Below are 26,356 nucleotides of genomic sequence, written 5' to 3'. Positions count from 1 at the left end.
GATACGTTATGTTTTCTTTTTGAAACGTACCCCTCATGTGATAAAGTATTCCATGCATTTAAAGGCGTTTTAATAAGGATGATTTCCCATTTTAATCACTAAAATATATTTCCTAAGTCCAGCATTTATAATTAGAACGGCTCACCGTAACGTGCGGTTTTACTGTCCCAGAAAAGCAGATGCAAGAATAGATTCCTGGCAGAGCACACGCCTGCTCTCCAGCCGGCGATCCCACCACCCCCGCCCACTGCCTGCTTCTTTGCGAGGTGTCAGGACTCTGCTTATCACGCCTGGGCATGCGTACGTGGTCAAAGACAGCCATGGGCTCCAATTTTCCAGCATGTTCAAAGGAGATGGGCTGTGGAGTGTAAGCTGCTCTAACAATAGCTTTCTCTGAACACCGAAGATAAAACACCTGCAGAGGACCCTTTGAGAAACTCACCTTGATGAGTTCCACTAATAGCACAGGGTGATTGCTCTCTCCTTGGCTAAGGAGGGCCGTGCCAATGGCTTCGCAGTAATGCAAGGCCTGGGACGTGAGGCCAAAATCTGCCAGCCGGGAAGCATAAAGGAGCTTGTACACCTGTGGAGAGGAGCAGGGCCAGTGACTAGTCCTTCCGGGCAGGGATAGAAGGAGAGAAATGTAGATAAGACTTCCTGGAAGTCAGCTGATTGCCAGCTTCCGCTAACTCTGGCATCCAAAATATCAAGGAGGGCCTCACACCACTTGGTTTACTCTCTGGGTACGGGCACGATTTCAAATCCAGCCTGCACGTCATGCATCTTTGAGAAAGGGATGGGAGTCACCTCAGTGTAGTCTCTGTAGACCTAGTCACCATGGAAATGCACTACTTCCTTCTCATCAGGAAGCCCACATTTCTGGAAAGCCTGGTACACGTGGAGCATAGGACCAGGGAAGACATACAAAAGAAGAAGGAACGATTCTGATGCGGGCAGACAACTATTCACAGAAGCATGAGTGGCAGAGCAAGATGGAGGCATGACAGTTTGGGAATCAGACAGGCCCAGCTTCAAATCCCAGCTTTCCGCTGGGTGCGTCACATTGCGCAGGTTACCACACCTCCCTGTGCCTCAGTTTCCTCACTATAACATGGGAGGGAGGAAATATTCAACATAATACTATTCACCCACTGGGTGTTGTAAAGATTAAATGAGATAACCCATGTAAAATTCTTAGAACAAATGGGACGTGAGAGATAGGAGTTCACAGCATGTAACTCCTCTGAGCCTCAGTTTCCTGTTTTGTCAACGGAAGGCAGCCATGCCCACCTCACTGGGTTAGAAATAATACACTCAAAGCACAGTAGCACATAGAGCACACTCTCTGGAGCTAACTAATCCCCTTCCTGTCTGCCCAACGTGACTGAAAGGTAGGACAACCAAAGAAGGAAGAGAGAGAAGACCTGTTCCCAAAGGAGCCGGTCGGCTGGGCTTTGCTAGGGAGAGTTTTAGGTAGAACAATGAAGGAAAATACTGACAGGTCATTATACACTAATTCCGTCATTTTCAAGCATTTTTGTGCTTTTTGTCTCGTGGGCTGTGAGTGTGTGCTCGCGCGTTGCCAGGCGCACTCTCCACACGGGCACTGAAGGAGTCTTATGAATTGGAGGTGACATCAGGCTGTCAAGCGGAGAAGTTGAGAGAAGAGCAGAGCCTGCAGAGGCCACCTGCACAGCTGAACCCAGACAGGATGACGGAAGTGTGAGGGCAGGGACAGAGCGGGAAAGAACTTTCAGAGCTAGGAGACACGGGGGTCCCAAAGAGATGCGAGGAGCACTCAGAAGGGGGAAGCAGGCTAGGCAATGCCCCCCCTCCCCACCCCCCCCCCCCGGCAGGGTGGCCAGCCTGGCCCGGAAGAAGGGACTGCTGTTTGCGGAGAACTGAAGATGCTGCGGGGCAGGTGCGAGGGGCAGGGCCCCAGGACACGGGCTAATTTCCATTTGTTCAGGCGCCAGGCTGGAGCAACCAGCAACAGCGGCTGCTGGACTGATTGGCTTTCACATCTTAAATGCAGGCTTTTAGGGGACCTAGAAAGAAATCCTAACTCTTCCCACGCTCAAGCTAACGAGGACAAGTGCTGCAGATGACTTCGCCCAGCTACCCTGTGCCAAATAGCAACGCTGCGGTCATCTGACACAGCCACGGTGCTGGCCTCGTGGGTTCAGTTACCTGGAAAGAAGGGATGAAGGATTTGGGGCGGCCCAGCATCTGACAGTACTCGAAGATTTCCGTCCTCTGGATAGCCTCGGTTGTTGCAAATTTCAAAAACTCTTGACTACAACCAGGGAATAACAATAAAAGAAATTGAGGGGTGGGGGAGGGAGGAACTTAGGTCCTAGTAGACAAGCACCAGCTGACCCGAATGTGCTAGGGCTCCTGCCCCGGACTGATCCCTGGGGCGTCCCCAAGACAGCAAAGAGACTGGGGGCCTCCGGAGTGAATGTTTTGCCTCCTCCTGCTCCTCCTTGGGGCTGGGAAGGAACAGAGCAGAGTCCTGCACCAGAGGTGCAGAAAGGGGGGGTTCTCCACCTTCTTTGCTGGAGGTTACCTAAGCAAACAGCCCTTCCTCTCCCTCAGTGGGGCACTAGGCTCCTCTTGAATGATGAGAACAAACTGAGGACTTTGGGTGTGGGGGGGAGGGGGGAGACGAGCATGGAGGAGGGCACTTGTGGGGATGAGCACTGGGTGTTATANTGTCCCGACAGCTTGGAGTGCTGTTTGAAATCACGGTCACCACGGTTCTCTCCAGAGATGTCCTCGTACGATATAAACATAGGAGGGAGATGAATTAATCCGTGCGCATGTATTGTCACATTTGGCACAGATGGGCTTCTCTGACAAGCCCACCGCGTGCGGTCAGAGACCGCCATCCGGAGAGAGCCGGCCACGCCTGTGTGTTTCCACAGAGGTAGGCAGTTTGGCGCAACAGTCAAAAGTAAGGGCTTTGCAGCCTCACAGCCTGGATTCCAAGGCCAATGTGACCGCAGGCCAGCTGTGCCATCTTAGATAAGTTATTTAACCTCTCTGTGCCTTGGTTTCCCTCCTCTCTAAAGTGAAGATTAAGCATATACTTTATTCATAGGGCAAATTTGTAGTGATTAAAGGAAAGAGTGCAAATAAAATGACTGGCACAATGTAAAAGCTTAGGATACATTAAATATTACAGGGAGGGGGGAACAGAGATCCAGAACATGGAGAACTGCAAGGAAGCAAACTGGTCTTTTTGTCCATGTACTCATTGTCTACAGGCTTATTAATATCCTTCTGTGTGCAGGGGAGCCTGGGTGGCTCAGCTGGTTAAGCGGCCGACTCTTATTTCAGCTCAGGTTATGATCTCACAGCTTCGTGAGTTCGAGCCCCGCATTGGGCTCTGCGCTGATGGTGCGGAGCCTGCTTGAGATGCCCCCTTTCTCTCTGCCCCTCCCCCACTCGCAATCTCTCTGTCTCTCTCAAAATAAACAAACTTTTAAAAAACTCCGTCTGTGTGAAAAGCCTCATGTTATGGCCGACAAAGAGTAAGTAACAGGCTGGACTTTGAGGAGCTTGTGCATCTTCAGTGTAGGGATGTGAGGAGTAAACATAAACTTCCAATTTCCAGCTCTGCCCGGGGCTGACTCTGAAAGCCCAGGGCTGCCTAACACTGAGTCTCAAGCCACCCTGATCGCACTGACGTTTCCTAAGAGATGACGTCCGGTCATGGAGCCAGGGCGCCATCAAGTGGTCAGAGGGGGACAATACACCCCAAAGACCCACAGGCAGTTTTGGGAAGCAGGACTGGGGCCTGAGGCCCCCTGCTGGCGGGATGCGGCTCCCACCCGGCACCTCCCTTCCCAGATCTGTGCAGAACAGTCCCAGAGGAGGGGAGCAGCCGTAGCTGAAATTCACTCAAGAAAGTGGAGCCATGAGACCCAGCAAGGCCTCCCTAAAACATTCCCCTGGAAAACGTCCTTCCCGGTCCCTTTCCCCCAGGAGACCGCGTACCTGTGGCTGCTGCCAAGCAGGGCCAGATGGTCTGTCTTCACGGTGTAGTGGCCGAAGGGCACGTGAGCCACGAGGTAGCAGAAGTGAGCGGCCTCCACCAGCCCCTTCGCAGCTGCAGGAGGAGAGCAAGGCCCAGTCACAGGACATGGCTGTGTGGAGACCCGCCCTCTGGGCCCGTGGGAGAGAGATGGCGAAAGGGGCTCGGAGGTCAGAGGGGAGAATCCTCGAGGGAGTGAAGGAGGCAGTGAGTCACGTCAAAGTCGCTGGTCCCAAACCACACTCCCCCCTCCCACCAGCATTTTTGGCTTCGGACACGTTATGTTTCAATTCTCTTCAGCCAGAATACATCACTGGTTCCTGTCCCCCTGATGTATTTGTAATTAGGGATTTTCTAAGCATTTTGCTCCTTCTTGAGGGTGAAAAAAGAGCAGATGCCTACACCTGAGCAAAGAGGTAACTGGTTTTAAATTAGGCTCCTTGGGGCACTAATGCTTCTCCTGCTAAAATCAAACAATAGAAAACTTTCCCCAGGGCTCATAAAAACCACCAATAATGACTAGCCTGTTCCCACTTTCAGACTGTTCTTCCATACATTTTCCATTACCTCAAAATGAATTAATTCACGTAGGTGACACACCCAGCACAGTGCCAGGTGCCCAGAGGTTAGAAAACCGCTTCCCTTTCTAACCATTGGCTGCGGACCCACCTGCCATCTGACTTGGCATAAGGCTGCACATCGCTCTCTTCGGTTGAACAGAGCGTATTTCACAAAGTTAACAGAGAGTATCATGATTTCTAGGGCGTTCAGTCCCTTGACCAAATTTGAGAGCCGCCGATCTGGAACATTCTGGAGCCCCTAAGTGTTTGTAAAGGAATGTTCACTGAGAGATAATAGAGGTGAAGACTACACGATTACCCAGGGTAGTTCAGGCAAAAAGAGAATTTCCTATCTGGCTAAGCTGGGCCGCCATGCGAGTAACCGTAACAGGAGGCAAGGGTCCCCGTGTGTGAGCTCCGTCTTGGGGGTAATCTGACCAGGGGTAGAAAACCAGCGGCTGAGGGGAGACTCCGCAGAAAACAGCCTGAGTCTCTGGGGCCTGGACTGTAGAAATCTGGGAAATGGAGAGGCAAGAATGACGCTCCTTTCCCTGCAGCTTCTGTCCCCCAAACATGGAGGCCGGAGGTCAGAGGAAAGCCTGAGGCACAGAGGCCCCGCACAGAACCTAAGAGCCTGAGGATGGATGTACAAAGCGGCCTGGACACAACCTAGAGGAGAGGAGGGGGCTAGGGGTGGCTTCTGCTTACCCAGGGTGTCCCCCATGGTGACAATTGTGCGCTGATTCAGCTCCAGGTCCCCACCCTGATTCGACAGAATCACAGCCAAGTGAGGCCTCCAGTCTCCCCACTGCTTGTCCCCACAACACTGGAAGGCAGCAGAAAATGGGAGATTTACTGGCTGAAGGATCACGGGCCACAACGTAGATGCAGAACTTCCTTGTCTGTCTCTCGGTTTAGAGTTCGGGGAAGGCCGGCTTCTGCGGTCTGCGGCGCTGCCGGTCACTGATTTCCAGATCTCCTTTTCAGAAAGCAAGACTCGGGGTGCCTGGGGGCTCAGTCGGTTAAGCGACTGACTCTTGATTTCTGCTCAGGTCATGATCTCACGGTTCACGAGTTCAAGCCCTGCTTTGGGCTCTGCACTGATTGTGCAGAGCCTGCTTGGGATTCTCTCTCCCTCTCTCTCTGCCCCTCCTCTGCTCTCTTGCTCGCTCTCTCTCTCTCAAAATAAATAAATAAACTTAAAAAAAAAAAAAAGAAACAAGGTTCCCAGAAGGATGGGTAGGCAGACAGAACACATACACATACATGCATTTACAGGAACCTCAACTGATAGGGAAATAAAATGACACTATGGATCACTTAACTGATTTTCAAATTTCTCCGTGGTACCCCTAAGCCCAACAGCTAGGGAAAAAATCCAAAAACAGAAAACAAAACAAACCCTGATGTTGCAGTGGGAGAAGGAAGACCAAACATCCTGGGCTCATATGAAGAATCCACATTAGCCTGTTGGAAGTCGGGGCAACCCTATGCCCCCTGGTACCTTACCAAATGGCTTGTGTTTTCTGGTTTTACAAAGGCCTTTCACACACATCACCTTAGTTAATTTTCACAACCCTGTTAAGTCGAATTCCTATGGCCACTTGAAGAAGGAGGAAAGCAGGCCAGGTGGCCCAGCCCAGTACCCAGTGGGTTCACCTTGCTCCCAGCCGAGGACTCTGCCCTCTCCCTCTGGGGACAATGCAGGGACATCAGAACTCCACAAGGGGGCAGCAGGGTGCACACAGAGCCCTGCAGGTGGGGAAATCCCCCCCCACAAACCATGGGGCTTGGGCTTCCCTCCTCCTGAATGAAGGGGAATTTTAGGACAGGAAATATCTATAAAGAAACAATGGAACAGAACAGAGACAACCCAGGCCCTGGATTCAACTGGCATCCTGCCTCTTACTAGCTGTGTGACCTTGAGCACGTTTCTCAGAACCTTTTTTCCTCATCTCTTAAGTGGAGATCATAATTTCTACCTAACAGAGTTATTGTTGATAATAAAATAAGATAGCTAGGTGATACGCATAGCATAGTGCTTTGCACTTAGTTTGTTTGCCCTATATAAATTATACGTAAGTGCGTATACACAGACGTACACACACACACACACACACACACACACACGGAAGCCCAGCAAAAGGGAAGAGGTGATTTGCAGGCCAGTCCATCTCCCAGTTTGTTACATGGAGTGAGTAGAGCAAGAGATTGACAGTAATCGCTAAGATTTGGAAGTCAAAATAATTCCTAATTATTTGGTCTTTATAATTATCCCCAGGAACAAAAGATGTTTTATCCAACTCCATTTTGTAGTTGCTCTTTGTTTATCTGGGTGATGCAGTGTGAATGAGGGTGATGATGATGATGAATCTCAAGAATAGCAGTTCTCACTCACTGCACTCTGACCGTGAACCATATCCGCTGCTAAGCGCTTCTCCGTGAACGATCACACGCATTGGGTACTATTATTATCCCCACATAAGCCAGGCCCTTTCTCACTGAAATGAAAGGAACAAGCAAAGGAAAAACCCTTGCTGAAAAGAACAAACATGTAGAAGTCATCCTGCTTTCTCTTCCCCAGGTGATTTGACAAAAATCACTGTAAAACAGATATATGGAGAGAAAGACTTGACTTGACTAACCAACGGGTCAAGCATGGTGGTTGATATGCTCAGATATTCTCTCTCCTTTACTCTTCACAATAACTCTCTTGGTTAGGCATCAAAATGCCCACAAAGAGGAAAACCTGAGGCTCTGAGATTAAGTAACAAGGCCAAGTTTGCACAGCAGTAAGGAGCAAGCTCTGGTTAAACATGGGATAGAAGCCTACATCTGGGTTTTCTGGCCACCGTGCCCTTTCCACTCATCCCAAGCAACTAACGACCCGCCTTTTCCTGGGTGTCACAATGCAGGATGCTCTCAGACACTAAGACCAAATACTGCATTGGTGCATCACCTTAACTCCTCGTTTTCTCAACTAAACGCAGGAAACATTTAGCTAACTCTACCCTTGCAGTGAGACCCAATGGACCATACACTGATCACATCATTTCCTGCGTTTAGTGCTTTGCGACATGATGCAAAGTCCTGGCGATGTGCGACCGTCTGCTGAACTGTGAGCACTCCGTGTTCCAGGACAGCCAGTGGGTTTGACAATGGGGTATGAAAGTCATCATCTCTCTTTCCCTTTCTAGGAATCATCCCCAAGCAATAAGAACAGAAAAGCAAAAGTGTGAAGTCCATTTTCATTAAAACTGGGTGTCAAGAAAAACCCAAACCTCAAAAACGCAAGAAAAGGCTGCCAAAGGTAGTGGAGATTGAACAGAGTGAGTGCAGGAGGAAGCAGAGAGAGAATTCCAGAAGGAGAGGATTCTCCAGCCATCTCTGCTGGTTTAGGAGAAGGAAAGGCTGCATAGATACCCACAGAACCCTCCAGATCATGCAGGAAATGCCAGAGAGCCTGCAGTGTGGCCCTGGCCCCTTGACCCAGCACAAACCTACCAGAAACTACTGGCCCAGGGAAGACTCAACTCCTGTCAAGGAACAAGGACAAAATCTGTACAAATACATGCTAAAGACAGAAGGAGGGAAGTGATATGAAAAATAAATGGAAGGTAGAAAGAAGATTCACTGGAAAATGTTACCACAAAACAAACAAGTATCACCAAACATTTCATTACGAATTTATTTATTTATTTATTTATTTATTTTGAAATGTTTTATTTATTTCTAGGAGAGAGAGAGACAGACAGCGTGAACAGGGGAGGGTCAGAGACAGAGGGAGTCACAGACTGAAACAGGCTCCAGGCTCTGAGCTGGCAGCCAGCACAGAGCCTGACGCGGGGCTCGAACCCACGAACCGCGAGATCATGGCTTAAGCGAAAGTCGGACACTTAACCGACTAAGCCACCCAGGCGCCCCTCATTATGAATTTAAGTAAAATCATGAAACTTCTTCTGTGAAGCAAGGGCATTATCACTAACGCTAAGTGACAAGAACTAAGTGACAGTGAACAACAGGAAGAAGCAAATGTGACCTGCAGAGGTCAGGGGGAGGTGAGAGAAAAATGAGAGACATTAAGATAAAAACAGCAACAGCACAAAAATGAAGAGACAGTGTTTCTTTCATCAATATGAAAATACAGTAAGGGACACGTAGGTTAGAAATGAGAAAAGAAAAAGAAGAAGAGGAGGAGGAGGAGGAAGAAGAAAAAGAAGAAGAAGAAAAGGAAAGAAGAAAAGAAGGAAGGTAAAGAAAGAAGGAAGGAAGGAAGAAGGAAGGAAAGAAAGAAAGAGAGAGAGAAAGAAAGAAAGAAAGAAATTTTAATTAAAGAGAAAATGATGTATATATAATCTGTATATCCAAATTTATATAGTTCGTTTATATATATATATGAAATGTGCACATATGGAATTCCTGGAAAAAACCAAGATAATAGAACAAAACAAATATTGAAGGATATAATTAAAGAAAACTTTCCTGAACTGTAAAATATGAATGCACATGGTAAAAGAGCATGCTATGTCCCAAGGAAAAGTGACCCTGACAGTGAATAACAAGATATATCCTGGTAAAGTTACTAGACCTCAAAGGTAAAGAAGGATACCCTGGGGCAAAAAGATAAAATCTGTTCTCATAGGAAAACTATCACGCTGGCCTCAGAGCTCTCCTGAACCATCCCCAACTCTAGACAACATGAAAGATCTACCGTGTCCAGCTTTGCAGGATGGATGTGCAGGGGGAGAAAGGAATGGCGGCCTGGCTGCAGGAAGCCTGGGAACAGTGGGGTTCTCGGGCTATCCATGCACACAAAGCAGGCAGCTATGGTATTGTGAAAAGGGCAAGGTTTTTAGAATCAGACAGACCTGAGCCAATCATGGCTCCACAACTCCTAGCTCAGTGATCTTGGGTCATTTTACACCTTTGCACCTCAGTTTCCTCATCTGTAAAACAGGGGTAATAATTCCTTCCTCTGTGCATTAAATGAAATAATATGAATGAATCAAAGTGCTTAGCACAGGGCCAGGGGCATGGTAGGAGATTAACGACCAATTACTACTTATTTTTAATCTTGAAAGTCATCACCTCATTCCTGAGCTGTCCCCAGCCCCCCCAAGCCCCCAGGATGCTGGGGGTATGGAAGGAGGTCTGTTGCAAAGAGTACCGTGGCTGCCTGTGGGATCCTCCCTGACATGAGCTGGAAGAGGGTCTGCAGCGGGTCGTTGGGCGCCAGCGTGCTGGTGAAGCTGCAGAGAGAGGTGACCGTCAGTGGGGACCAAGTCAAGAGAGCCTTTGACCCATTGCCAGCAGGACAACCCCCCACCTCGCCCCGTCAATCTCTATTTGATTTCAGCAGCTTCTTTCAGAACATGAATTTCTCCTCGCTTTTCTGCTGTGCCTGTGCTTAGCTCCCCTCAACTTCCAGTCCCCTGAAGTGGCTCCCTTCGTGCCACTCCCACAGCCTCCCCGGCTGGTTTTCTGGCTCATGACTAACCTGGGTCTACAGTGCTTTGACTCATATGCACTAAATAGCCATTTTCAGTAACCAAAGAGGTGTAGAACAGGGACCAGAAATGATCTTCCTGATGACAAATCGTGGGATATGCTTAACAAGGATATAATAAGCTCTATAGCTGATTTGAGATTTAAGCATACCCAGTAAGAGATATTTTTCACCATTCACTGGGCCCCATCAAAAATCAATGGCCCAAGGCAAAAATCTGTGGCAGAGATGTATGCTCTGACGTGGGGTCGTGGGATGTTCATTCCCAAAACCCAGAGGAAAATCACCCCTCGGAACACGGTCTTTTATTTAATAGCACCCTTGCCTCGGGAGCTCAGAGCGCTTATCGTAATAAAACTCCAGTGCTCCTCACCATCCTGAACATAATGAAGTGCGCAGAGGCAGTACTAGTCCCTGGGAAGACGGAGGGTTAGCGTAGAAGAGAGACTCCACGGAGGCTGTGGTGGAGATGGGTAGTGTGACAGCCTTGAAGGGAGGTGCCATCGTCTCAGCCATCTGCCCAACAGTCCATTTATGGCCAATTTAAACTTAGGTCAAGCTGAGAGGTTCACAGCTTCACAGCTTCAACCAACACAGGAAGATGAACGTTTTGAGGGAACATTCTTCTCACAGTCCGGTCCAAGCCTGCCCCTTATGGGAGGGCCCCGCCGACCCACAGATCTGGCGGAGGTGAGAGGCTTACTCAGGAGCCCTTCTCCAGCACCCCCTATCCCGTCCTCCATTTAATCCCCTTATTCCAAACTCCCGGCTCTATGTAGTCAGCCTCCATTCCTGTCTCGTCCTGATAGGGGCATTCTTCCTGGTGTTGGTGTGCCGGCATGATCTCCGACTAAACACATTCCTTCATTCTCATCATGTCCCCTGCCCTAGATGAAGACTTCTGCTTCTAATCCCCAGACCTATAAAGTCTGTTCCCAGCACAGCTCTTGCTCCCCCGTATCCCTACCTTCACCTCAGCGTCTGCATCCCCCGCCACAAGACTCAGTGATAGACAACTACTAACTCTCAGACCTAAAGCTCTGTCAGTTAACCCTAAGTGGTCACCTATTCCCTCCCTGATGGAACAATCTAGAACAGCCCCTCCCAAAGAAAACCACCGGATTGTAGAAACCTATGTACTTTTTGGAAACTCAGCACCTGGGAAATATTACTAAACTGTTTATTTGACACGGCAAGTAGAAAGAATGTGTCCGTGTCTAGGTTATAAGAATCTGGAGAAGTGATATGTTACGTCCCGGTCAGAAAAGAAAAATTGGAAGGATGCTTGGTGTGTAGGGCTTCCCAGCGCATCCTGCATCGCCCCCCCCGCAATCCCTCCCTTGGTGGGGGGATGCCTCACTGCCCCTTAGGTCTTCTTCTTTGCCAGTGCCCCACTCACCCACTCATAACCCAGCTGTAGGTCCTTGGGTCCATCTTGCTGGAGAGGAACAAAGCATGGCCCCACAAGTGGTTCCTCATGGCCCACTCCAAGGCTTCCTGAAAACAAAAACATATCACATTCAACATGGCCCTATTCACCTTCCTACCAACAACAGTCGGTGGTTGGGTCCAGCTGCCCCTGAGCCTGCAGGCTGGGCTCCCAGGAAGAGTCAGTCTCATCTGTGAGTGGGACAAAAGAACAGTGGTGCGTATTTCTGTCCAAGTTGTCGCTACTCCAGCCTTCACTTTATCAAATCCATTCTGCTAATTCATCAGCTGCCCCTCAGACATAGGTCCCAGTTAGCCTTACCTCTCTAGCAGAAGCCACACGATACTTTTATGAACCTAAGCACCCAACACGGGAGAAGCACCACACCCCACGGACTGAATCTCATAATACAGGGAGCAAGATGATATTCGTGGGGGCATGTTACAGGAGTGGTTTCTTTTTTTTTTAATTTTTTAATGTTTTTTTAAAAATTTTATTTCTGTGAGAGAGAGACAGCATGAGCAGGGGAGGGTCAGAGAGAGAGGAGACAGAATCTGAAACAGGCTCCAGCCTCTGAGCTGGCTGTCAGCACAGAGCCCGACGCGGGGCTCGAACCCTCGAACCGCGAGGTCATGACCCGAGCCGAAGTTGGACGCTTAACCGACTGAACCACTCAGGCGCCCCAGGAGTGGTTTCTTTTTTAACAACTGTGGCAGCGACTGCTAGTTCCCCCACCAAATGTCCCCTTCCTGGGCAAAGAACTGCGCTGCATTTTCCTGCCTCCCGTGCACCTAGAGGTGACTGAGTTCCAGGCTCTGGAATGGCAACAGAAATGATGGGTGCTGCATCCACACCTGGCACATAGAAGCCCCTTGTGCAGTCCCCCATACCCTCTTCCCCATCTGGCTGGCTGGAGTGAAGACAGCCCCCTGGAAACCGAAGAGACTATATGCTCAGATGGTACAGCCTGTTACATGCCTTGAACTACTCCAGGAAGAAGGGGGTGCCCCACTGTTCTGTTCACCTGCCCAGGACTCCCACATGAATAGAGTGTAGCTGCTACCATGTTTAAGCCAGTTTGTATAGCAGTTAACCTGCCCCACCTAAGATTATTATAACAAATTGCTTGTTAACTATCAAGTGCTTGTTATCTATCAACTTCGTATGCCAAATTAATGGCACCATTTACTTGGCGAGATGGGTTAGAAACTGCAAGTTTTAATACACACTCACACTCATCTTTTCATTCAATTTTCAGAATTATTAAATAAGAGCTTAATTTATATTTGAGGTTTTGACCTGGTATTAATAATTTCTTTAGCACCCCCAAATAATGTGATTTGGGGACAGGAAGTCGCTAATAAGGTAACTCCACTTCCAAGTACAAATTTCCTTGATCATGCTGACATCTCCGTGCTATCTTATTTGAAGAGGGAGAGAACAATTTAAACAACCACCATTAGGAAATTCAACTTCACATCCACTACAAGCAAAAATGACATTGAGTTACTCTTTTCATAGGTTAAACTAATTCACAACAGTATTTTTTAAAATAAATATAGCTTTTCTACTTTATTTTTTTTTTTTTAGTTTATTTTTGAGAGAGAGAAAGCATGAGTAAGCAAGGGGCAGGGGGGAGGAGAGAGAGAATCCAACAAGGGGCAGAGAGAGAGGGAGGGAGAGAGAGGGAGGGAAAGAGAATCCCAAAGCAGAGCTCTAGCTCACCCAATATGGGGCTTGAACTCACAAACCGTGAGACCATGACCTAAGCCGAAATCAGATATTCAACGGACTGAGCCATGCAGGTGCCCCCACAACAGTATTTTTTTAAGGGAATTACTAATAATTGGTTGGGAATCACCACTTTGAGCAAAAATTTGCATCTCCAAGAATATAATTAACAGTAAGTGAAGAAATTGAGAACTAACATTGATGATATTAATCTCATACAGTGCCAGAAATGAGACCCTAGTCAATATTAATAAAGGTTTTAAAGATATTTGGTCTCCAGCTCCTCACAAACCACTCTGAACTCCCAGAGCTCTCCTGTCCCCTGCTCACCTGGGGCTATAGGTATGGTGGCGTGGTGGTGTCCTGGATGGTTAGAAGCCCAAGTTCAGACATCAGGCTGCCTAGATCTGAACCCTGGCTTTATTACTGACTAACTTTCCTTGTTTGTCAGCACATAAAACAAGAATAGAACCTAACCTACAGCGTTTCTATGAAGATAAATGAGACAATGCATGTAAGACGTTAAGTAAGTGCCTGGTACATAAAAAGTGTTTTTTAAATAGTTGTTTTTGTTATCATTATTGCTATGGTCATTACTTAATCTTTCTTGAGGAAAGAGATTATTGTTGATTTATTTCTGTATCCCCCACTGGACCCAATGCCTTAGAAGTTGTGGCTGTTTGACAAATGTTCACGAAATAAATAAATTGGTGAAACTCCAGGTCGCTACTATATAGTGAACAGGGGATGGCTATCATACGATCCCACTGATCTTCACTGAATATCATGTCTAGCACTTATTTAAAATATAATATCACATGAATGCTGGGTGTTATATATATAAGTGATGAGTTACTGGGCTCTACTCCTGAAGCCAATATTACATTGAATGCTAACTGACTGGAGTTTAGATAAAATTTGGGGGGAAATAATATATAACATCATATACAAATAAACAAGATTAAAGATTCAAAGTAAAGGTAAAGTCAAAAAAGTACTTGAACCTTATTTTCATAAATTAATTTTGAAGTAGGAGCCTTTCTAAATATCACCCCACAAAAGTAATTTTGTATGTAAAGTCCTTAAAAAATAAAGAGCTCCTAAAAACCAATAAATAGAGATCAAACACCCAACAGAACACTATAGAAGATCCATGACAAAAAAATTCACAGATTAGGGGCACCTGGGTGCCTCAGTTGGTTAAGCATCCGACTTTGGCTCAGGTCATGATCTCATGGCTTGTGGATTCGAGCCCCACATTGGGCTCTGAGGTGACAGCTCAGAACTTGGAGCCTGCTTTAGATTCTGTGTCTGTCTCCTCTGCCCCTCCTCTACTTGTGCTCTGTCTCTCTCTCTCTCCAAANGGTAGGAACAGGGAAACGGGCACTCTCATATATTGCTCGTTGAGTAATTGGTACAACCTCTTAAAAGGCAATTTGTTGATATTCCTCAAAATCCAGCCATAAACCTTTCTACTTAACACTTCCATTTCCAGAAACTATTCTAGAAATCATATGTATATTCTCTCACATCGCAAATGATATTGGTCATTATCTCAGCACTATTTGTAATAGCAAAAGACTGTAAATAATCTAACTGTCAATCTGTTGGGGTTTTGTTAAATAAATTATGACTTATCTTTAGAAATCTATGCAGCCATAAAAATAAGGAAGAAGATATTTCTATATTATAAGGAGCAGGGTTCAGAAAAATGTGGCCTGAAGGCCAAATTCAGCCCACTGCCCATTTTGGTACAACCCACAAACTAAGAATAACTTTTCACAATTTTAAATGGTTGGGAAAAAATTTAAAAAGTAATAACACTGGGGCCCCTGGATGGCTCAGTCAGTTAAGCATCAGATCTTGATTCCAGTTCAGGCCATGATCTCACAGTTGGTGAGCTGAACCCCAGGTTAGGTTCTGCTCTGTGCTGACAGCTCAGAGGCTGGTTAGGATTCTCTCTCTCTCTCCCTCTTTTCTGCCCCTCCCCTATGTGCCTTCTCTCTTTCTCTCTCAGTCTCTCTCTCTGAAAATAAATGAATAAACTTAAAAAAAGAATAACACCTCATTACACATGAAAATTATATATGACTCAAATGTCTATGTCCATAAATAAAGCACAGCCACATCCATTCATTTACATATTGTCTGTGCCTGCTTTTACTGGACAATAGCAGATACGAGTAGTGGTAACAGAGACCTCATGGCCAGCAAAACCTTACATACTTACTGTCTGTTCTTTTACAGAAAATGATTGCAACCATGTCAGAGAGCATTTTCTAAGGTACTTCATTAAATGAAATAAAGGAAGGTGAAGAAATGGAATACGGGGTGCCTGGCTGATTCAGTCACTGGAGCGTGTGACTCTTGATCTCAGGATTGTTAAGTCTGAGCCCCACACTGGGTGTAGAGATTACTTAAAATAAAATCTTTTCTTTTTTTAGTTTTTAAAATAAAATATTTTTAAAAAGAAATAGTATGTAGTAAGCTATAAGGGAAAAAAAGGAGAAAATAAGCTTACATACAGAAAATATCTCTGGGTATCTCAGAGATAGCAGTTCGGTGGCTGAGAGGATGGGGACACGATCTTTCCTCTTATCTTTTGAGTTTTGAATCATAGTGATTCAAATTGATTTCAATCATATACTCCAGTATTTAAGCTCTCTTTAAGACTCCTGTAAAATGTGAGTTCAACTTCAAAATTAAACAAGGCAGGAAAAAAATAGGTAAGTGGGGTGCCTGGCTGGCTCAGTTGGTTAAGCGTCTGACTTCGGCTCAGGTCATGGTCTCACGGTTCATGGGTTCGAGTCCCGCGTCGGGCTCTGTGCTGACAGCTGGCTCAGAGCCTGGAGCCTGCTTCAGATTCTGTGTCTCCCTCTCTTTCTGACCGTCCCCTAGCTCACCCTGTCTCTTTCTCTCTCTCTCAGAAATAAATAAAACGTTAAAAAAAAAAATAGGTAAGTATACGAGGTGGCTAATGTTATTAACTCCGTGAGGAAAATCCTTTCACAATGTATTTGTACATCAAATCATCACATTGTGCACCTTAAATATCTTATATCAAATATACCTCAATTAAAAATTTCTTGAATAAATAATAAAATCATCTAATTTACATATCAAAAAAAAGGTGTCTCTTCATCTGTTGAATTAAAGTATGCAGTATTGGTAGGCATGCTTTAGATATAGCTGGTGGGGATAACATTTGTAAAACAAACTTCCTGGAAACTAATTTAGTGTATATGTGAAGAAGCTTTTAAAAGTGCGTACCCTTTAACTCATCGTTCCATTCTAGGAATCGATTCTAGAAAAAATAAGAAGATAAGCCAAAGATTTATATAACAAGATGTTCAAATTGTGTAATTTAGAATGGGTGACAAAGTTGTAGAGAGCCGATATATTCATAAACAGTGAATTAGATAAATAAAATATTAAACATTCATGTAATAGAATACTGTTCATTTGTTAAAATGGTGCATTTTAATATCATGGGAGTATTACACCATGTAATCTTAACGGAAAAGACAGAAATAATTGTATTGTAATTTAATTTAATTTATAATATATATGCATAGAATAATGCTAAAAGTAAGTATATCAAGATGTTAACAGATGTTATCTTTTTTTAATGTTTATTTATTTTTGAGAGAGAGAGAGAAAATGCTAGCAAGGAGGGGCAAGGAGAGAAGGGGTCAGAGGATCCAAAGCAGGCCCTGTGCTGAGAGCAGACAGCCAGATGTGGGGCTTGAACTCATGAACTGTGAGATCATGCCCTAAGCTGAAGGCGACCAGTTAACCAGCCGAGCCACCCAGGCACCCCTAGATGTTATCTTTTAATGCAAAGACTATATAATGTTTTTTCTTTGTACCTTTCTGAACTTCTTAGGTGCTGTAACGTGGGTATAAATTTCTCATATAATCAGAGGAGGGGGTGAGTGATGTGGGCGTGGTTACTTTTTAAAAACAAGCACGGAAAGGCCACACTTGCCTTCTTCCTGCCGTAGTAGAGCAGTTTAGTGAATTTCTCTACGATCTGTGCAGGCGTCTCCACGCTGGGGGGAATCTCCCCGGTGAGCAGGTTCGGCGTCCCTGAGCTCAGCACCGGCCAGTCCTCATCTGTCAGGTTGATGAGGTTGGCCACCGGCGGCTGCCTCTTGTACTTCTCCAGCTTCTTGCAGTCTTGCATCAGCAGCTCCGCGATGTCGGATCCCGCCATGGACTGCAGGGCAAAGGGGGTCATCCTGAGGGAGAATCCTATGGTGCTCGTGCCGGCAGCCCCCACGGAATAAGGAAGTCACCAGAGTACTGCCGTCTGCCAAGGAGGCTGGCTTGCAAACACAAGACAGCCCTTCCTTGGGCTATTGTATTTCAAACTTCATCTTCACTCTCCCATGGTTATTTTCTGCCTGTCCGGAGCCACCAAGATTACCAGTAATACACACACTCTTACAGGTGGATTATGTGGTTGGTAAAGTGACCCCAGGCCAGTGGAGAAGGGCAGGGAAAAGATTATCATTAGCGAACTGACATCTGAGCAATTTTTGACCCTTAGGGCCATTTGTTGCTTCTTTAACATTATCTTTTTTTTTTTTTAATGTTTTATTTATTTCTAGGGGAGAGAGAGAGAGACAGCATGAGCAGGGGAGGGTCAGAGAGAGAGGGAGACACAGACTCTGAAACAGGCTCCAGGCTCTGAGCTGGCAGTCAGCACAGAGCCCGACGCAGGGCTCGAACCCACGAACCAGGAGATCATGACCTAAGCGAAAGTCGGACGCTTAAGCGACTAAGCCACCCAGGCGCCCCTAACATTATCTTTTATAATCATGCCATGAGCCAAATCCTCTCTGTCCCAGGAAGACTTAAATTTCAATCCAGCCTGCACCTGCTCACCCGTTGGAGTAATAATACTTTACCCCATTCTGCCGGCAAAGGAGAACCAATAGTTGCCACAATAGAGCTGAGTCTCTGCTCCTCTGTGTCTCAGATTTCCGGTTCTGAGCTGCTTTCTGCTGGCAAAATGTCATGATGTCCACCTTGTGTACATCTTCCCTATGGAAAGATTTCAGGGAACAAAGGGTGAGGGGCAGACTCTTTCCCTGCACAGCACTGCAAGCTCCTTGTACAGATGAGGGTGCTAGCAGATGGTGGGGAGACTGAGATAGAAGCCTGACCACCCAGGGCTGGGGTACTGACTCCATAGTTTCCTTGCAGAACAGGAAGGGACCTCAGAGATTCTCTCACATGCCCTCCCCATTTTATAGATGAGTAAACTGAGACCCAGTGACTGCAAGAGCACAGACTTTGGAGTCAGACCACCCTGCATTTCAATCTAGCCTGCCACTTCTCACCTTATAAAAATACCTCCATATAAAAGGAATTAACAATGTATATTAAGGGCTCAATAAATGAGCAACATTGTTTGCTCAAGGTCATTCAATAAAATCACTCAAATTGGGAGTAGCACCTCAGTGTCCACACAGCCAGCTCGGGGTTCTAGCCCCCTTCTGTATACCTGTGTGTAAGAAATAGATTTGACACTCACTTTTACTTGAAGGAACTGTCAAAATGCTATGGGCTTTTCTTGGAGGGAGAAGCTTCAGGATAAGTTTATAGAGTAGTGATGATGAAATACAAAGGGCTTCCATATACATTATCTCACTTGTGTCTCAAAGCCACCATTTAAAGTAGACATAACCAGTGTTACATCATTCCCAAAAGAGAAGACTAAGGCTCAAAGAAGACTAACTCACCTGTCTGCCATGGGGTCTCTAGTTAGTAGGATGCGTGGGCCAAGGACCCAGCTCCTTTTGACTCCAGCCAGGACTCTCTCTACCAGAGTGCCCTGAAAATTTATCCGAAACTTAGGAATTTAAAAGCAGTTCTAGCTCAGTCCTGCAGAGGGCAGACTTGCACACTGTCCGATAACAACGCAGACTATGCTATCCCTCTCTCTAGAGAAAGGCAAAAATTTTTTTCCACTATGATCCACTTGTCTATGATTTCCCAGGCTGTGCTCCACTTTTCTACCAGTACCTATTAAGTGCTAAGAATGTTAAAACCTCCTACCACGTAGCTCCTGCAAAATAGAACTGTTTTCAGATTTTTAATCTTAATTTTTCTTTCTGTCCTTCAGCTATCAAATTGCTTGTAAAAATGGCTCAGGGCACATTTGTCTCAATCTCGTTGCACAGAATATTCCATTCCAAGGGGGATAGACATTTTCTTTCAAGGAAGCCAAGAACAAATCCCCAAAATGCTGATCTGCGCAGGCAGATTTTGTAGGTTCAAAAGCCCTTACTGGGCAGCTCTTAAGATGAGTTACCTGGTCAGGGGTCCTGAGAAAGTCCTCATCTCTTCTTGTTCCTCAGAGTAACTAAGAATAATCTGGAACAAAAAAAAAATATCATATTTCGTGTCCAAGACTATGTCTACCCAATGCCCCTGTCAGTCAAGTCTAGCATCAGAACCCATAGCTATGGTCCTGGGCTGCGGCTCAGTGCCTCGTGGAGAACACAGCAGGTCAAAAGTGAGTTCTCCAATTGTTGAAAATGAGCCAAGAGCATCTCAGGAAAAACACAAATCTAGCATCGTTTCTTTAAGAGAAGATCCCTAATGTTCCTTCACAAAACATACCGCAAACCACAGAATGCCTGATGCAGTTCCCCACAAGATCACCCCATTCCTGGAGATGTCCAGACTCACGTAAAGGAAAGCAGAAGGCAGCGTGCCAGCTTTCCGGGACACGGAATCTCGTTTACCTCCATGCTGTGCAGTTCAACAAGGGCCGTTTGTCCGTCACTGGGAGAGCTGGGACCCACGCGCACCAGCTGACCTCCTGGCCCAAAACTCACAGGCACATGAGAGATGTAGAACTTCATGGGTGCCTTGGGACCAGCTGCCGAGACATCCTCTGACCAACAGACACAGTTAGCCACGGTTAGCATTACTGCCACTGCTTTTCTTCACTCTATAAGTACACCACAGACACCTTTCTATCCAAATTCCACCTGAGCCAAGATAAGACTCTGGGTAGGTGACATAATTAGAAGAAGCCCACGATGGGGCACGTGGGTGGCTCAGTCGGTTGAGTGTCCGACTTCAGCTCAGGTCATGATCTCATGGGTCATGAGTTCGAGCCCTGTATAAAGCTATCTGCTGTCAGCACAGAGCCTGCTTTGGATCTTCTGTCTGTCTCTGTCTCTCTCTCTCTCTACCCCTCCCCTGCTCATGCTCTCTCTCTCTCTCAGAAATGAACAAACATTTATTTTAAAAAAACAAAAAACTAAGCCCATGCTACAAGTCAGATTGAAGTCTCTCAGAATATGTCAGAATATAAAACGAGGATCCACTGCTTTGGTCCAAATGGGAAAACACCAGGCCCAGATCCCCAGTGACGGCAAGAGGCTGAGGACTCTGCTCTCATTGCTCCCATACTCATGCATGTACCCTCCATCCAGACAAAACAAGTACTCTCTGTGGCCTGCCCCTGCTTTACCAAACTGACTCTTGCCTTCACTTCCTTCACCTGTTATATAAAAGTACATCTGGGTGGCTCCTCTCCCAGCCTGATCCTGAGGTTAGAAGCCCTGCTCCCTTCCAAGAATCAGCTATGATGCAATCTCCAGTACAAGAGAAAAGCTGAGAAATGGAGCCACAATGGCCTCAGGAGAAACTACATAAGTAAATGAGGCAGGCAGTTGTCCACTCTTAGAGGTACAGGGGAAGGGTGACTTTCCAAGAAGTTGCCACCCAGGCCTCTTCTCCCCAGACCCAACCAATTCCTTAGATCATTGCAGTGCTCACCGGCCTGAATTGGAGTCCAAGCTGCTGACGCCATGGGGTCGTATGGTTCAGGGTCATCTCGCATGTACTGACTGAGCTCGTAGGCGCTGGAGCTGAGACCAGCCTCATGCTGCTGGAGAAGGTTGGACTCGTTGGCCAGGGGTGACTGGGAGATAAAAATAACGAAAACCCATGGGAAGAATCAGAAGCACTTTCAGAGAAAGGGTCCTCTTGAGTGTTCCTTCAAAGCAACAAAATTGAAACTTTCAAATAAATACATTGAATGTGGATGTGCTGAAAGGGAAAGAAGGGATCATTTTATTGACAGGTGTTTGCTAAAAAAAAAAAAAAAAAAGAATTAAAGCTTAGTGGAAAGAGTGTGGGCCCTGAGGCCATGTGACCTGAATTCAAATCTCAGTTTTGCCTGGCTGGTTCATCTGGTAGAGCAAAAGACTCCTGATCTTGGAGTTGTTCAAGCCCCGCTCTACACAGTGTAGAGATTACTTAAAAATAAAAATAAGAATAAATAAATCTACAAATCCCAGTTTTACCGATACCTAGCTGCTGTGATAATCATTTGGACAAATGATTTAGGCTCTCTGAGCTCAGTGCACTCATCTGTAATATAAATAATCATATCTGCCCTATATAGTTCAAGTACTTAGACTCATGCATTCACTAACTATTTAATAAGTACCTATTATGCTCCAGGTGCTGTGCTTTCCCTGGGGATAAGGTGTACAAGAAATTCACAGAATTTAGCCTGGGAGGGTAAAACAATAGATGCAAAAGCCCTTTACACACTGTAAAGTGCTGTTTTTGTGTGTGGTTTCTAATATTATGGGTATATATTGTAGTCTGTAGTCTGCACTGTTAAGACTTAAGGTATACAGGAGAAAATGTTCTCAAAAATCATATATATCTAATCATGGAAACAAAAGTAATATAATACAGTCAAAATTCAGTAACTTGGGGCACTTGGCAGGCTCAGTCAGTTAAGCGTCCGACTGGCTCAGGTCATGATCTCACGGTCCATTAGTTCGAGCCCCGTGTCAGGCTCTGTGCTCACAGCTCAGAGCCTGGAGCCTGTTTCAGATTCTGTGTCTCCCCCTCTCTCTGCCCCTGCCCCACTCATGCTCTGCCTCTCTCACTCTCAAAAATGAATAAATGTTAAAAAAAAAAATTTAAAAATCAATAGCTTGTCTCTGTAACATCTTTGCAACTTTTCCATAAATCTAAAATTATTCTAAAATTAAGAATTTATTTTTAAAAACTGTAAGAACTTCACTGTGTGGTCCAGCTGGTACACTCAGTAAGGTTTCAGAAGAGACTTGGGAGAGTCAAGAGAGGTTTCAAGCTCTGTTTTTCAGACCAGAATTCAGATTCTAGCAAATCCCTACTTGCTGGGTAAACCAAATTGCCATCCACTGGGGTACCGGTGACAGCCTCTCCTCTTTCCCAACACCTCAGAATGACTTGGGTGACATTTCCTGATCCAGCCACACACACACACACACACACACACACATACATACACACACACATGCGCGCGCGCACGCACATACACATAAAAGCCTAAGGGCCAGGTCAGGGCCCCAGGAAGGCAGGGAGGAGGAGGTATGAGTGGAGGTTCATGGAGAGGGGACAATGGCACCACTCAGACCTCTGGCCACTGGCCATCCCCACTCCCAAGGGCCCTGCCTTCCCACTATTTCATTGTTGGGTGTGATGCACTGTCACAGTCCACCAGCCCCCATGTCACTTCCGATTACCTTGTTCTTCTGGGTTTCTGTTAGCAGACTCTGCGGAAATAGGTCCCCAGGTCTCTCCTGTCCAGTGTTAGAAGCAGGACTGTCTTTATAAGGGTTCCGACTCTTGGATCTACAGCAAAATGACGGGAGCAGGTGAGGGGTGTCCTGGGCAAGCCAGCCAGAGTGAGCTGCTCTCCGCTGCAGACTTCCGCTGCACAGCGTGGGCAGTGTCAGGTGGCCTGTGTGCCACAGGGAAAAGCATTGCCCTCCCTCGGCTTCCCCAGTCTACCGATATCAGAGAAACAGGAGCTCCTGGGCTCCACAGTGCGGTTACTGGGAGTAACCCCAANGGCACTCGTTGGGATGAGCACTGGGTGTTATGTGGAAACCAACTTGACAATAAACTATTTAAGAAAAAAAAAAAAAGAACTGACTTCACTGTTACTTGCTCAGAGACTGTTAATCCTGGCTGTAACAAGGAGTGGAAGAAAAAATGGGGTGAAGTACAAACTACCCATAATAGTTTCAGGGCTATCACCGACACATACAAAGGAGAATGACTCCTTTCTGTTTCTTCCCCTCAAGACACCTGGCAGTAGTGTCTTTGCTGTGGCCACATCCGGCCAAGAAAGAAGCGGGTGTGGACAGGGGCTCTACGTCAGCCAAGCAGGACGGCCCAGGTGAGGCTCTGAGCACGGCCTGTCTACCAGACCAGCAGCGCCACCCCAAAGGCTCCTGGGAGATTACTCCATACCTCTTTCTTCCCGTAGCTGCTGCGGGTATCCGTGGTAGTAATAATCTCCGTAAGCATATTCTTCCCTCATGGTTGGAGAACGATAGCTCCGATACGGATCCTCAATGCCTGGCCTAAAATATCACGAAGAAGGCCAGTTGTTCAAGGATGAGTGTGTAAAGAGAGAAACCAATGTTGGACTTGACAAACCAGATAACTTCAGAGGACAAATCTGTGACCTCAGTCTAGAACCTGCTTTAAAACTGCAGTTAATTCTAGATCAGCAGGAGTAAGGCCTTTATTTCAGAACAGATCTGGGATTTTTATAGCAAAACCACAGCCCAGTGTCTCATTCTCTTTCCCCATGATTCCCCCTACTTCTCAAATACATACATCCAACAATACACGATGTCATCTTAGAAAACCCAGCCCTGATCTTAGAATACCCCTTCCTGGGGCACCTGGATGGCTCAGTCCGTGAAGCCTCCAACTCTTGGTTTTGGCTCAAGTCACAACCTCATCGTGGTCCATGAGTTCGAGCCCCATGTAAGGCTCTGTGCTGTCAGTGCAGAGCCTACTTGGGATTCTCTCTCTCTCTGCCCCTCCCCCATGTGCTCGCCCTCTCTCTCTCTCTCTCTCTCTCTCTCTCTGTCTCTCTCTCTCAAAATAAATAAATAAGGTCTAAAAAAGAATATTCCTTCCTGAGATGACTCTGTAGGTACCCAATATGCCATTGTAATTTCCATGCATATTACAGATGGAAATGAGATGAAGAAGTCACATTGGACTCTCTTAAATCTGATTGCTTTTATTGCCTCTGTGCTTAACATACCGTCTTTGAGAATTCAACAATACGAAACAGATTGAGGAAAGGAATGTCATATTGTTAGTCTTTTTATTAAATAATAATTCTTCAGTATTTCATAGGGGTAAAGGTTTATAGTAATTGTTATAATTTCAACCCNTAAAAATTTAAAAAAATAATAATAATTTCAACCCGAAATCTGTAGGCAGGTAAATATCACTCCACCTGGAAAAGCTGAAGTAAAACATACATGGCTTCCAATATTTCATAAAATATTAAATCCTGTGCTCTCAATTAGAATTCAGGAACAGAAATTCCAGATTCTCCTAGCATTACCTCACCGAGACCTCTTCACTCTGAATTTGGAGACTACAAGCTTATATTTGCTTGCTCTCTGGTCAATTTCATTTTTTTTAAATTTTCCCATTTATTCATCCAATGCATATTTTTTCTGTATGCCAGTCACACCCTAAGTACTGCTCTGGGCACTGAGTCTCTTCTTGGTGCTGGTGGTGTCAATGCAAACAACACTGAGAAGCTTTGTAGGGATCTCTACAAAAGCACAAACTTTGGAGCGCCTGCGTGGCTCAGTCGGTTAAGCGTCCGACTTTGCCTCAGGTCATGATCTCACGGTTCGTGGGTTCGAACCCCGCGTCGGGCTCTGTGCTGACAACTAGCTCAGAGCCTGGAGCCTGTCTTCGGATTCTGTGACTCCCTCTCTCTCTGACCTTCCCTTGATCACGCTGTCTCTATCTCTCTCTCAAAAATAAATAAGACATTTTTAAAAATTTTTTTTAAAAAGCACAAACTTTTCCGTAATCTACAAATATTGCCTTTTGCCATCCCAAGTCAAAGGGTCTCCTCATCTGCTATCTTGAATCCACCATTCTTTCTACTTTCTGCCCTGGCCCCAACACCCAGTCACACTGTGATCACCTCTTTAAGAAGCCCCACTAGGGGAAAAAAAGGAGGGAAATACTATTTTCAGTTCCCTAAATCCAGTTGGGGGGGGGGGGAGTGTCCGGTGAAGCCAATGTAATAGGGTGGAGAAGGAAAAAGAAGAAAAAGAGGAAGAATAAAAGGAAAAGGAAGAAGGAAAAGGACAATCTATTCAGAAGAACGTAGGAGAGTTGGATGAACTCCAAGCCCGAGAACCATACCTTGAATACAACTGACCGGGGTAACCACCTTCATAATAGTCAACCCCTGACACAGGCTGATGCCTTTCCCCAGGCCTGGATGCATAATGGGGCTGCTGGTGGTCTGTCCTGGGGTCCTGCTGGGGCTGGGGGCTCTGGCTTGTGTCTTGCCATTGATGGTACCTCTCTCCATGGTACCGAGAGTGAGGAACGGGCCGATGGCTTCCATCTCTCTGAAGCCCTCTGTCTGGATCCTTTGAGGGTCCTGTGGGCCTCCCCCGTGGCTGAGGTGGCCATTGGGGAGCCCAAAATTCCATCCCTGACCCTCAGAACTTCCCTTGTGTTTTTATTCAGTTATGTAATTATTTTATCTTCCTGCAGACAAAAAAAAAAAAATGATCATTTTAGGCTTATCTCCAAACATGATGATTTGAAACATCATTTTGAGGACTTTTGAAAACAAAACACATAAGCAGTGATATAGAGATATCTGGGAGAAGATCTCAAGCAGATACATGAAATAATTAACAGGCTAGACAATTATATTGATCTTGATTTAAAAATTAAAAAGAATACTTGGAGCAACAATAGATGTGGGAGGCATGGGAGACAGAGAATAGTCATAGATAAAGCTCCAAAACAACATCGAAGTATCCCAATTAACTACATGTTTGTTCATTTATCTCACCAGCAATTATTCATTCAACAATTACTGTGGAGGCCCTCTGTGATCAGAGAAATAGGTGAGCTTAGAGACAGGCCAGAGTTTAAATCCTAACTCTGCCACCTGTTAGCTAGTTCATTTTTTTCAAGCTTCAGTTTCCTTGAGAAAGAAATAGAGTGGGGACCATAATGACTGGCTTGCAGTTGTTACTATCAGA

General features: G+C 45.9%; 1 protein-coding gene across 1 annotated transcript in view; it reads right to left on the bottom strand.

Annotated features, from left to right (window-relative positions):
- Positions 1 to 25,792, bottom strand: part of SEC16B (SEC16 homolog B, endoplasmic reticulum export factor) — a 38,647-nt gene extending 12,855 nt beyond the window's left edge. Inside the window, exons 1-14 of the mRNA XM_077763091.1 lie at positions 25,497 to 25,792; positions 23,553 to 23,665; positions 22,820 to 23,037; positions 21,069 to 21,213; positions 20,024 to 20,175; positions 19,588 to 19,649; positions 18,179 to 18,314; positions 17,254 to 17,484; positions 11,505 to 11,602; positions 9,767 to 9,848; positions 5,308 to 5,425; positions 4,003 to 4,114; positions 2,191 to 2,296; positions 443 to 583 (exon numbers count right to left, since the gene is read on the bottom strand). Coding sequence (XP_077619217.1) covers positions 443 to 583; positions 2,191 to 2,296; positions 4,003 to 4,114; positions 5,308 to 5,425; positions 9,767 to 9,848; positions 11,505 to 11,602; positions 17,254 to 17,484; positions 18,179 to 18,314; positions 19,588 to 19,649; positions 20,024 to 20,175; positions 21,069 to 21,213; positions 22,820 to 23,037; positions 23,553 to 23,665; positions 25,497 to 25,792 — 2,010 coding nt within the window. The remainder of the gene's footprint in view (positions 1 to 442; positions 584 to 2,190; positions 2,297 to 4,002; positions 4,115 to 5,307; positions 5,426 to 9,766; positions 9,849 to 11,504; positions 11,603 to 17,253; positions 17,485 to 18,178; positions 18,315 to 19,587; positions 19,650 to 20,023; positions 20,176 to 21,068; positions 21,214 to 22,819; positions 23,038 to 23,552; positions 23,666 to 25,496) is intronic.
- Positions 25,793 to 26,356: the final 564 nt, after the last annotated feature.

This window comes from Crocuta crocuta, unplaced genomic scaffold (genome assembly GCF_008692635.1).
Source record: "Crocuta crocuta isolate KB4526 unplaced genomic scaffold, BGI_CrCroc_1.0 scaffold3, whole genome shotgun sequence".
In the NCBI taxonomy this organism is placed as follows: domain Eukaryota; kingdom Metazoa; phylum Chordata; class Mammalia; order Carnivora; family Hyaenidae; genus Crocuta; species Crocuta crocuta.
The sequence above is the reverse complement of the archived record's forward strand: the minus strand, read 5'-3'. Positions and strand labels throughout refer to the sequence as shown.